The sequence below is a fragment of the Anomaloglossus baeobatrachus genome, chromosome 7 (assembly GCF_048569485.1).
Source record: "Anomaloglossus baeobatrachus isolate aAnoBae1 chromosome 7, aAnoBae1.hap1, whole genome shotgun sequence".
Lineage (NCBI taxonomy): Eukaryota > Metazoa > Chordata > Amphibia > Anura > Aromobatidae > Anomaloglossus > Anomaloglossus baeobatrachus.
In genome coordinates, this window is record NC_134359.1 from 138,322,682 (window position 1) to 138,335,693 (window position 13,012).

Genomic DNA, 13,012 nt, shown 5'->3' on the forward strand with positions numbered 1-13,012 from the left:
GAAAAGTCAGTTTGTGCTAGTTACTGTGGCCAGACGACCATGGGGGCTATATACTACATGACGGTGGCTAATGCTATCTGGGTCTGCACTGTCTATATGGGACTGTATACTACATGAGGGTGCCTAATGCTATCTGGCTCTGTACTGTGCTATATATATATATGGCTGTATAAAACATGAAGGTGCCTGATGCTACTGGGTCTGCACTGTGCTATCTAAGGCTGTATACTACATGAGGGTGCCTAATGCTACTGGGTCTGTACTGTGCTAAATATGGCTGTATACTACATGAAGGTGCCTGATGCTACTGGGTCTGTACTGTGCTATATATGGCTGTATACTACATGAAGGTGCCTAATGCTACTGGGTCTGTTCTGTGGTATATATGGCTGTATACTACATGAAGATGCCTATTGCTATCAGGGTCTGCACTGTGGTATATAGGGGCTGTATACTACATGAAGGTGCCTAATGCTACCGGGTCTGTACTGTGCTATACATGGCTGTATACTACATGAAGGTGCCTAATGCTATCTGGTCTGCACTGTGCTATATATGGCTGTATACTACATGAAGGTGCCTAAAGCTATCTGGGTCTGTACTGTGCTATATATGGCTGTATACTACATGAGGGTGCCTAATACTATCTGGGTCTGTACTGTGCTATATATAGCTGTATACTACATTAGGGTGCCTAATGCTATATGGGTCTGCATTGTGCTATATGAGGGCTGAATACTACATGAGGGTGCCTAATGCTTTATGGTTCTGCATTGTGCTACATGGGGACTGCCTAATGTTATATGGGGGTTGCATAGTGCCATATGGGGGCTGTATAATGCCATATCGGGGCTGCATAGTGCGATATAGAGGCCCCACCTCAGAGCTTTTTGTCCCCCCACCCCAGAGCCAACGCCCCTCTCTAGAGCTGTATACCCCCTTTGCTGTATACCCCTTTCCTCAGTAATATGTATCCCCCCCAAACTCTCTTGTGATGTATACAGCAGTGTTAGTGTTCTCTATGTGCGGCCACAGCGTGGCACCAACACATGCCCAGGAGGAGCTGGATGGACACAAGTGGGGAGGTGAATGAAGGCTGTTGCCGACTTCCCAATATTAGAAATATCTGTAATGTGTCTGTGTGCATATATGATCTGTATCTATGTATGTCAGTGTATATGACTGTGTCTAGATTTATGTCTATATATATGTGTGTGTGTTTTTGTGAATTTTTCTTTAAATCTATATGTGTACGTATGCCTGTATGTGTATGTATCTGTGCATGTCTATGTGTGGATGGGGCCCACTGAGACTCTTTCGCCCAGGGCCCACAAAAACCTGGAGCCGGCCCTGACTTCAAGAATAAAAATGCATTTTACCTGCTTGTGGAAGTTTCCTCAAAGGGATAGAGGATTTCTCCATTGTTACAGATCTCACAGATGAATCCTTTCTGACTGCAAAGGCTGCAGCTGTAGACATGAGATGTAGCAAACTTGATCACTTTTGTTAGAAAAGGAGACAACTTGCCTTCTACTACCTACACAAGATAAAAGAGAGGTAGATTTAGACATTTGGATTATATAAAGTGCATGGAGAAGATCCTAATAAATGTACTTGAACAAATACAAGTAAAATATATCTTTGTACCGTGCTAGCCAGTAGAGATAAAAAAAATTGTTTAAAAGAACTGAGAGTCCTCAGTGGTTGAGTAGTCTCGAAAGCTTGCAATTATTACCATCTTTTCAGTTAGCCATTAAAAGGTATCAACCACTGAGGACTCTCAGTTCTTTTAAACAAATTTTTTTATCTTGAACAAATAGAATTTTTTGTTGCAAAAAGCACTGTGAAACATTGAAGAGACAATACACCAGCATTGTCCAATTTAAAATAAATGTGCTACGGTATATAATAAGTCTCTTGTAATGCCTTTGAAGGTATACTCATTCCCCCAAAGATGAGACAGATCTGGAAATAAAATGTTTCAATATTTCAACTATTACAGTCAGGGCTAGATTTACATTTTAGGTCCCTAGAGGTGCATTGTACTGCGCCCATGAAGTAGTCTATTTGTTTTAAATGTTTGCTCATCCTACCAAAATTAAAGGGGCTGTCCAGCCTTGCGGTACAAGTCTGCAGACTTGTGAATCCTCTTAGCGCGTGCTGTCAGGAGTGTGCCAGGGCTGGGAAAGGGTGGTCATTTGACTGCAAATATGCGATTTGTATAAATTTGGCCACATTCAGACTAGACATATCTAGCCTTGCCTCAATTTATTTGAATCAAGTGTGGCTGAACATGTCTAGTCAGCACATGGCTGCATGTATGCAAATCACATACTTGCAGTCACGCTCTTGTCATCTCCCGATGCTGACAACTGAGGAATCCTGACAGCTAGTACTCTGTACACTGTTAGGATCCACAAGTCTGCAGTCATATAGATGAATGGCAGACTTGTCCCTTTTAAGCTGAATAATGTGGGGCATCTAGCACCCACTGATGACTTACTGCACTGAGAGTGCCCGGGTGCTCTCCTCTAACTACTCTAGAATAGTGCCTAAATACCATGCAAATGTGCATTATTTGCATATGAAAGCATCATTTTCTGTTTATTCATTTGTAAGGTTACTACCTTACTGAGCATATAATGAAATCTAGTCAGTCCTGATTACAATGTTACAGGGTCATGATAAATTTAATTAAACAAATACCAACAATTCAATACTATCTGGTTTCTCTAACAGCATTACCAAACTTTAAAGAGTTATCCAAGACTTTCAGAAATAGGCTAAATACAAGAAACTACTACTCGCCAATTTTAACCCCTGACAATTTAATGGCACCTCCCCAGTGGTCCACCTTTGACCTACACAGATGATGAAATGGTCAGAATTTATATGATCACTGTAGTGAAGCAGAGGTCATGAGAATGATGGACGTGACATAGCTACAGGATGGGCAAGGACCACTGATGATGGCGTTTGAGAGATGTGTGAATTAGTAAGTAATGGTTATTTTTGCACAGATTCAAAAATGGTAAAAAGTACTACCTTCATGTTTGTGTTATTACATGAGTGTAATAACAGGACCTGAATTGCAGGAGATAAATTAAAAAAATAATATTTTGCTTCTACCATTAGCTTGTAACGTGGGTCTGTCAAAGGTAGTCTAGCAGCGCTGAAATGGCTACCACATGGACAGACTTGGCACAAGAGACAGACTTGGCCCAGGGGTTGCTTTGACCTTCACCCTTTAATCCTGGTGAAGGGATCTGGACTTAGACAAGGGCCACTGGGTTGGGGCCTTAGAGTCAGCTGCATTAGCCAGGTCAGAAATAGGAAAATGGTGCAGAGAAAAAAAATATAGGGCAGGAGAGTAGTCGAAAAACGAGCCAAGGTCAAAATCAGGAATGATCTCTGGGAATACAGATGAGAGAGGCAATGAAGTCTATGAAAGCTAGTTATAAGGCTAAGTTCACACAGGGCATCTTTTGCTGTGTTTATGAGGTCACAAAGATGCACCAAAATGCATGCATTTCCTTCTCCCAGCAAAGTCTATGAGATTTCGATTTTGCTGTCCACTCTGGGCATCTTTTGTTGGCTGCATCTTCACTGCGTTTTTGAAGATGTAGTATGTCTATTCTTTTTGCGTTTTCCAGCATTTTTGAGCCCTTCCAGTCAATAGATTTGACTTAAAAAACGCATTGGGTAAAACACGGTATAAACGCGTAAAAAAACCCATTTTTTATGCATTTTTGCCACGGTGCGTTTTTTGGGACAAAAACGCTGCATCTCTGTGGTAAAAAAAAAGGTGCTGCGTGTGAACATCCCCTAACTGATAGTGGACAGGAGGACTTCAAGAGATTAAATAGCTTGCAGCCCTCTCAAGGACACAAAACACTGGTAGAATTTAACTATGGATTTCCCAGGCTGGATGAAAGTCCAAGTTCCAAAGGACACAGAACTAGAGTTGTCGCTTCGTGTTGTCTGCAACTACAGTATGGCACAACTCGGTGACAGAAGCAGAGACAAGAAGGGCAGACACCGATACAACAGTCACATAGCTAGGATCCATTTGATAAAAAAAATAAAATCAATACAATTATGATCTATAATTTGTCAATATTTTATATTACTTGTTATATGCAAGCTTTATACAGCTTTATATTATCATATTTTGTTTCAGCTAAAAGAAACCAAGGCAAGATCTGCAGATAGTTAAAATATTATGTAAGGTGTTGTTTTATACATAAGATATACTCACAGAAATGAGATGCCTAGGAAGTTAGAATGGTCATTGAGAACTAATAATTGTTTATGTGTTGCTTCTGAATTAACTCATGTTCATCATTCTGTGGTCAGGGCATGTGTAGAAACTCCATGGTTGCAAGCCACAATTTTGCTTTCAGTACTGCACCCTTTTGCAGTTCAGACACCGCCTCTCATATTCATAGGGGTTCTGTATACCTTTTTATATCTTCTCTGTATCTATCTTTTTTAATTGTAACACTATTCTAAATAAATGTTCCTTTTATTCTAGTCACATGTCATGACTGTATCTTTGGTGGCCTTTCAATATCTGTTTAACATAGGTTAAATAGATGGTATGACAAAGGCTCCATTTAATAAACACTTGGTCTAGAAGTATTTTAACAGTAATAGAATTTTCATAATTTTTCCCTGTTGTAGAGATTCAGGGTTTGTTCACACAGGGCTTTTGGGGTAAGTTTTTGCTGCATTTTTTAGCTGCAGATTTGCCTTAGTTTTATGCAAATCCATGCTAATAAAAAGCTGCTTTTTACAGTCCCAGCAAAGTCTATGAGATTTCTGAACTCTTACACACACACACAAACACACACACAAACACATGCAGATTTTTTTCCTGACTGTTTTGTCAAATAGCTGTGTTTTTGCTGCAGATTTCACACAATGAGCATGTCAATTTTTTGCAGCGTTTTTGCAACGTTTTTTTTCATGAATACAATCCATTTTGTAGAAAAAACGCACCAAAAACGCCACTAGCAAACAGCATAAAAAAGCACCAAAAACGCAGATGACTCAAAGGAGATTTCCTGCCACAAGATCAGGTTTTGGTCAGAAAAAAACTTACCAAAAAAGCCCTGTGTGAACATAGCCTTAAGGCCGCTTTACACGCTACGACATCACTAAAGCGATGTCATTGGGGTCACGGAATTTGTGACGCACATCCGGCCGCTTTAACGATGTCGTTGCGTGTGACACCTATGAGCGATTTTGAATCGTCGCAAAAACGTGCAAAATCGCTAATCGGTGACATCGCTTTGATTGGGTGGCCGCTTAGTGACGTTGCTGTGACGCCGCACGAACCGCCACCTTAGAAAGGAGGCAATTCGCCAGTCACAGCGGCGTCGCTAGGCAGGTAAGTAGTGTGACGGATCCGTGCGATTTTGTGCGCCACGGGCAGCGATTTGCCCGTGACGCACTAATGATGGGGGCGGGTACGCACGCTAGCGATCTCGCTAGCGAGATCGCAGCATGTAAAGCGGCCTTTAGGGTGCTTTCACATCAGCGCTTTTTTGCCGGTCGGCAAAAAAACGCAAACCGCATATGACCGGATCCTGTGGCTTGAATGTGCAATGCATGCATCCGAAATTGTTATTTTACCGGATTCTTCTACTTCTACTTGCGATGGATGCAGCGGGACACAGAATTTATCGTCCAGCACTGAAGTCAGCTGAACTCCTGATCTCACAGCCAGCACACGCTGCGATGGATGCAGGTTAAAAGCATCACCAAGATTACTGGTCTCGTACAGTGTGAAGTTATGGGCACTGTGCCCTTAACTTCACACTGTATGTATACTGACCAGTAATCTGGTATCATGGGCCACTTGTGATATTGCGTAAATATGGTGTATTTACTATGATGGGCACCTACTTTATATGTAATGGCCTATTGATCCTGGGAATGTGTTTTTATAAAGAAGTCCCCTTTATGTCCTGAATAAAATTTGTACTTTTATGCACTATAAAAACTCTTTTTTCCTTGCATTAATATGTTGATGAGTTTGTGCTACAAGTGGGGATTTGGTGTTTTTCACACCCACAAACATCATTGTATGGTTTTACGGAGCATTGTATTTATTGATTACTTGTTCTGCTTTTTTTCTTCAAATTAAAAAATAAAAAAAAAAACAGAAACAACCCCCCCCCCCCGAACACACAACCTTATGGGTAAAAAAGAAATGCATAGGCTCCCGCTGCATTTTCTTTTTCTAACGGTAACCCAAGCAGCTACTGGCTGCTAACCTCCCACTGCCTGGTTTTACCTTCACTGGCAATGGAAAATCCAGGGAAGTCCTTTTTTTATTATTTAGTTTTTTGCCCAAAAACTAAACTAAAAAAAAAAAAAAATAATGGCGTCGGCTTCGCCATATTTTTGTATGCTAGCCAGGTACAGCAGGCAGGTACGGGCTGCCCCCAGCTGCCTATTTGTACCCAGCTGGAAAAAAAACAAAAAAACAACGTGGGCTTCATAAAACTAGGCAGCTGGGGATTAGAATCCGCAGTGCAGGGTGGCACAAGCTTTCTGGGCCCTCCCGCTGCGAATTGCAGTCCGCAGCCACCTCAGAAAATGGCGCTTTCATAGAACTGTCATCTTCTGGAGCTGTATCCAACTCCTACCTGACCCTGGTGGCGGGTGGCATGCTAGGTAATAAGGGGTTAATGCCAGCTGTTTTACCAGCTAGTACTAAGCCCGAGATTGTTACCGTCAGTCTAAGTTTGACTCAGCCATTAAAAATCTCCAATAAAGGATTAAAAAAAAAAAAAAAACATCACACAGAGAAAAAATACTTCATTAGAAATAAATACACAGACACACTTAAGGACTCCATGTTTATTACTCCCTCTCACCCCTCCACAATCCTGGTCTTCTGTCACCATTCTAGCTCTGCTGTATCAGAAAACATGGGGGAGGAACTACTTTCTGGGCATGCTCAGTACAGAAAACAGGATCCTGCGTATTAGAATGCGGTGACTTCCGGTAGAGCAGGATCCGGCTCATTGAACTGCACTGCAGGTACCGCTGCAATACGAAGAATCCGGTGAGATGCAGTATTTTGACCGATGTCAAAAATGCAACAAGTAGCATTTTTGAAACACGGTAAAATACCGCAAAACACCGGATCCAGTGAGTGCCGCACGCAACCGCACGTTACAGCATATTGCCGCAATTCCATTGCAAGTGCATTGAAATGACAACGCATTTGTAAAGCATCCGGTTTTGCGGCAAAAAAGCCATTCATGCCGCATTTGAAAAAAGCCGATGTGAAAGCACCAACTCGCACTGCAGCGGTTTAAGTAGGCACAGGCATTGGCCTTAGGTCCAAACAGGTAAAGTTTATTACAGTATTAAACATCAGTGGACTCCAGACAAAACAAAACAGCATAAAAAGGTATAACAGAAGAAAACACAGTCCATGCAGCAAGTAGGGGCTCAACCATTCCAATCAGCTCTGTAGTTTGTCAGCCTTCAGACAAAACACTGACCAACACAACATAGGTCTTTCACTTCTACTTTCAGACAACTTCCAAGGCAGCTGAGCAGCCTTTAACCCCTTAACGACCGCGGGCAGTAAAGTTATGTCCTAGCGGCTATAGTATTAATCCCCACCTGCTGCTGCGGGCTGCAGGCAGGGATCCGTACACATCTCAGCTGGTTTATACAGTTGACATGTGTGCCTGCTAGGCGTGAGTGGAATTGCTATCCGCCCGTGCCTTTTAACCCCTTAAATGGCGCTGTGAAGATGTGACAGCACCATATTAACACCGATAACGGTAAATCCGTACTCACCGCCAGATGTCAAAAGTCATGTGACATGATCACGTAGATCCGGTAGTTGTCATGGTAGCACAGGGTCATGTGATGGCTCCGGTGCTCACGACTCAGGTCCTGTAAGAAACAGCCGAGTGCTTCTTGTTATAAGAGATGATGATTTCTCCCGGTCTGAGCTGTGCTGCTCTGATCGGGAGAAATGAATGAGCGATTAGACTGCTAATCGTTATAGTCCCCTATGGGTACTAGTAAAATAAAAAAAAAGTTAAACTTTTTTTTAAAAAAAAAATAAAATAACACTAAAAGTTCAAATCACCCCCTTTGAAAATGAAAGGGTTAAAAAAATAAAAAAAATAAACACATTTGGTATCGCCGCGTTCAGAAATGCCCGATCTATGAAAACATAAAATCAATTAATCTGGTCGGTAAACAGCGTAGCGGCAAAAAAAATCCAAATGACAAAATTACATCGCCACAAATTCAGCGCCATTTTGGCTGAAATCTATTACGTACACCATGCCACATTTGAAGATCCCACGACATGCCAAACCTGCAGAAATTCCCCACAAATGAACCCATTCTGAAAACTATACCTCTCAAGGGATTCATCTTGGGGTATATTGTGCTATTTTAACTCTCAGGTGATTCACATAATTGTATAACATTGGGCTGTAAAAATAAAATTTACCACAAAAATGTTGTTTTGGCCCTAAAGTTGCAATTTTAAGAAAAGGGTAATAGTAGAAAATGGACAATGTGTTACACAAACTCTCCTGAGTTCGCCAATACACCATATGTGGTCGAAAAAGTCTTTTGAGGTACAGTGCAATGCTCAGAAGGGAAGGCGCGGGATATTGGAGTTCAGATTATTTGGAATCAATTGGGGGTGCCATATCACATTGGCGGAGCCCTTGACATGCATGAAAAGCAGACCCCCATAAGTGACCCCATTTTACACACCACACCACTTAATGAATTCATCTATGGGTGTAGTTAGCATATTATTGACACCACAGGTGTGCCACAGATTTTTTTTTTTTACCATTGTGCTGTGAGGAAAGAATTTTTTTTCACTAAAATATTGTTTTAGCCCCTAAGTTTTTAAATTTTAGAAGGGCTGAAAAGAAAAAAATGGACACACAGTTTGTTTCATTTGTACTGAGTGTACCAATACCCTCTCTATGTAATTGGGAACTACTTTTGGAGGTACAGTGCAAAGCTAAGAAGGGAAAAAGCGCCATATTAGACTTCAAAATTCGCTGGAATGGTTTGCAGGTACCATGACACATTAGCAGAGCCCCTAAGGTGGCAGAAAAGCAGAAATCCCCCACAAGTGACCCTATTTTACAAACTGCACGCCTCAGTGAACACATCTAGTGATGCAATGAGGATATTGACACCACAGGTGTGTCACAAAATTTTATATTATTCTGTGGTGAAGAACTAATAATTGTATTTTTAACACTAAAATACTGTTTTAGCCCAACGTTTTTATTTTTTATAGGGGAAATGGCTAACAAAGGCCCCATAATGTATTACAAAATTGCTGCTGAATGTGGCATTGCCCCATATAAGATTGTATAGCACTGTTTGGCCACATGGCATGGCTCAGGAGGGAAGAAGCACTATTTGACTTTCACAGTGCAGATATTGCTAGAATAGTTTGTGGACTCAATTGGCAGAGTCCCTGATGTACCTAATCAGTGGAAACACCCATTACATGACCCCTTATTAGAATTTAAACCTCTCCACGGATTAATCTATGGATGTTGTGACTATTTTTATGCTCTGGGCAATTTCCAGAAACAAACAAGCAGTGGAAGTTGCAGAGTGAAAATTGCAAATATGCAATTGCAGTTACCAATACATTGTAGCGCCCAATACATTGCGCCCATCTTGTGCTTCTGGAGCCATGTACCAGTAAAATAAGGGTATATGTGCCTGCTGCAATTTGTGCAAATTTTCTGCACAAAGAAAATGCAACTTGTGGCAGAAAAATACACCAAAAACACGTGTTTTTGGCGCATTTTTTTTTATTTAGTGAATTAAATGGCTGGAAGGGATAAAAAAATGCAGGAAAAACAGAACAATTGGCATGCTGCTTATTTTTTTCTGCACCATAAACTAAAAGGAATATAGAAGCAAAGTGTGCACATCATTTCTGATTTAACTTTGCAGGGATAAGGATAGACATGCAGATTTGGCAAACAAACTGAATGATAAACTGCACCAAAAACTGCACCATGGGCAGTGGGCTCTACTCACTACGTTCATGTCAAACCTGTGCATGCATACTGTGATTTAGGCAAAATGTGGGGCTGAAAAGGGAGGGGGCATTTGGATTTAGGAGCTCAGATTTTGCAATTTTTTTTGTGGGAGCCATGTCGCTTTTCCAGGGCCTTTGTGCTACCAGTAACTTGGACACCCGCACTATCTCTGTTTACAGGTGACAAACCTGAGTGAGAACATGCTTTTTGTGGGTTGACTTGAAGCTTTTATCGGTGGCATTTTGAGGTACAAAACATTTTGGATCAGTTCACATGTATCCGGTGCCCTATGCTGAGCACTTATATCGGAGTAACTATCAAAATATCTGAAACAAGTGATTCACATGAAACCTCTGTGGATCTATTCACTAATGAAGCAGCAGATTTACTCCAGACTCCATTTGGCTCTATATAGTGGTGTCCGACTTTTCAGAGGTGCAGAAAGCTATGGCTGAACGTGCTTTTGTACAAACCTAAAAATAGGGACACCGCTGGATCATAAGCCAGATAGCGTCCACATGTGAGGGCTTATTTTTGCGGCACTAGTTGATGTTTTTACTAGTACCATTTTTGGGCACATAACTTTTTATCGCATTCTATTCAGATGTTTAGTAGGGGGAATGAACATAAAACAGCAATTTAGCAATAGTTTTTTATGTCGTTCTGCGTGTTATAAAAGTGATGACAGCTTTATTCTTCTAGTCAGTATTATTACAGTGATACCAGATTTATATAGTTTGTGTTTTACTGGTTTTGCACAATGAAAACTACTTTATAGAAAAAAAGAATTGTTTTTGCATTGCTATAATCTGAGAGCTATAGCTTCTATGTTTCTGGAGACTTTTGGTGGCTTGCTTTTTCGGGGCCAAGATGATGTTTTCATTTACACCATTTCTACTTACATTCGTATTTTTGATTGTGTTTTATTCCACTTTTTGTATGGTGGTTTTATGAATCTGTCCCCCGACGAAGCACATCTACGCGAAACACGTGTCGGGACGCTGGTACCCCCACGTGTTAACTCGGTACTCCACGGTAACTTGATTTGGGTAAGTGGCTTTACCTCTTTTGGTTTTGACTCAGGAACATAATGCGATTCCTTTTGAGCTTACTATTACTACTGATATAGCACCACTTTTTCCCTGGGCACTATGCCATAATTTACTCATAATTACCTTGTATTGGAGATAAAGGAAATTCCTTTTCTCCTCATTTCATTCCGGGACACGTCGGGTTCCTTCCCCTTCAGCACACTACTACTATGTATAATATATCCTTGAGCACTTTACTTCAATAAATATTTCACAATATTTCTGCTCGTACGGGTATGCTTTTGTTATTTTGCAAAACCAAAAACTCCATTTCTTGTCTTATGGTTTTATGAAAAGGCATATTTTTTCATTAGTTTCTTTTTCTGTTGTTCACTATAGGGGTTAATAGTTTGAAAATTGTATAGGACGGGTTTTTCCAGACATGGAGATACCAAATACGTGTACTTTTTTACTTATTTTTACATAAATATACATATTTATTGGTATACTATTATTTTCATTGTTTTACTTTCATTTGTGATTTTTTGCTATATTTTTACACTTATTTTAGCTTTTTTATTTTAGTCCTTTTTTGGGACTTTAACGTACTCTAATTGCTGATATAATGCATTACAATTTAACAGTATTGCAACACATTATACCAGTCAGTGCTGCTCTGGCAGAAGCCTCTTAGACCATGCTACTGGCATGCTCTAACAGGCTTGCCATAGCTGGCTGATTCGGATGTCATCATGATGACCTAGGGTTGCCATGGCAACAATCAGTCCATCACGATGACGAAATGGGGGCACCGATCGGATGGGAGAATTAGCTTCGTTCATATCCCAGCATCCTAAATGTTGCAATCGATATCAATTGCGGCATTTAGGGGGTTACACAACCAGGGTCAGTGAAGGCATTTGAGGCAAAACATTAAATATGTGATTGAAGTATAGCTTTAATTCAAGGGGGTTTTACAGAATTATTGCATCAATTGTTTCAAAAATACCGGATCTGAACACAGTCCTTCCATTTTTAATGGCTGAAAAGTAATCACGGGATAGATTAAATCATAAGCCATGTAACTGTCTGGTATGACAACTAGCTTCATTATACCATGACAAGTGTTGAATTTGCATTTGCTAGCTTTTCAAAGTAAAACTCTCAATATGTAGTACAAAGAGATGTTAATGTAAGTAAAGGAAGCCATCATTAGGTTGAAAAACAAAACTATTGGAGCAATATCTGGAACAAAAAAACGACTAGTGCATTGTTAACACCCTTACACCCAGGAAACAATAGCACTCCAGCATTTAAGTGTCACCATCCCAGGGAGGATTTTAGAACTTATTCCACCTTTAATGTCCCCTACAATCTGTACAAGTCAACTGAAAAAAACAAACAAACCTAAAAAAAAATTTTTCCATCTGAAAAGATTTTAGAACTAAAATATTGTGGTTGCACAAATATGCACACCTTTAATCTCGTAACTATATCCGCCGCACAGGTATGATTGCACTGGCTCACCTGTGGCGCCAGGGAAACTATCAGAGGGTGTTAGCTATGTATCATAGTTGACAACCTGCAGTATCTCCCATGATTGGTGCTAGCACCGTTCTCGGGAGTTTAACACCTTTGGTGCCCTTGTCAGTAGTGACAGCAGCATCGACAAACTTGTAGACGGAGGGGGCTCCCGCTCTGCTCGCATCACCACAACGAGATTGCAATCGCCTTGTGTCGATGGTCTCCATGGTGAACCAGAGTTGAAAAAAGTCAGCAGGGTCACCCAGGTATGGTGGCCTGTAAGGTCTTGCCTTGAGTAGGACCTGACACACCTGTCTATGTGCCAGTCATTGATTTTATGCCCTGCAATGTAAAAGCATTGCAGAGTATTAGATATGCGAT

General features: G+C 40.8%; 1 protein-coding gene across 1 annotated transcript in view; it reads right to left on the minus strand.

The window, feature by feature from the left end:
• Window positions 1-13,012, minus strand: part of PLEKHM3 (pleckstrin homology domain containing M3) — a 442,009-nt gene that overhangs the window by 58,282 nt on the left and 370,715 nt on the right. The window contains exon 7 of the mRNA XM_075317729.1: window positions 1,380-1,537. Within this exon, the coding sequence (XP_075173844.1) occupies window positions 1,380-1,537 (158 nt within the window). The remainder of the gene's footprint in view (window positions 1-1,379; window positions 1,538-13,012) is intronic.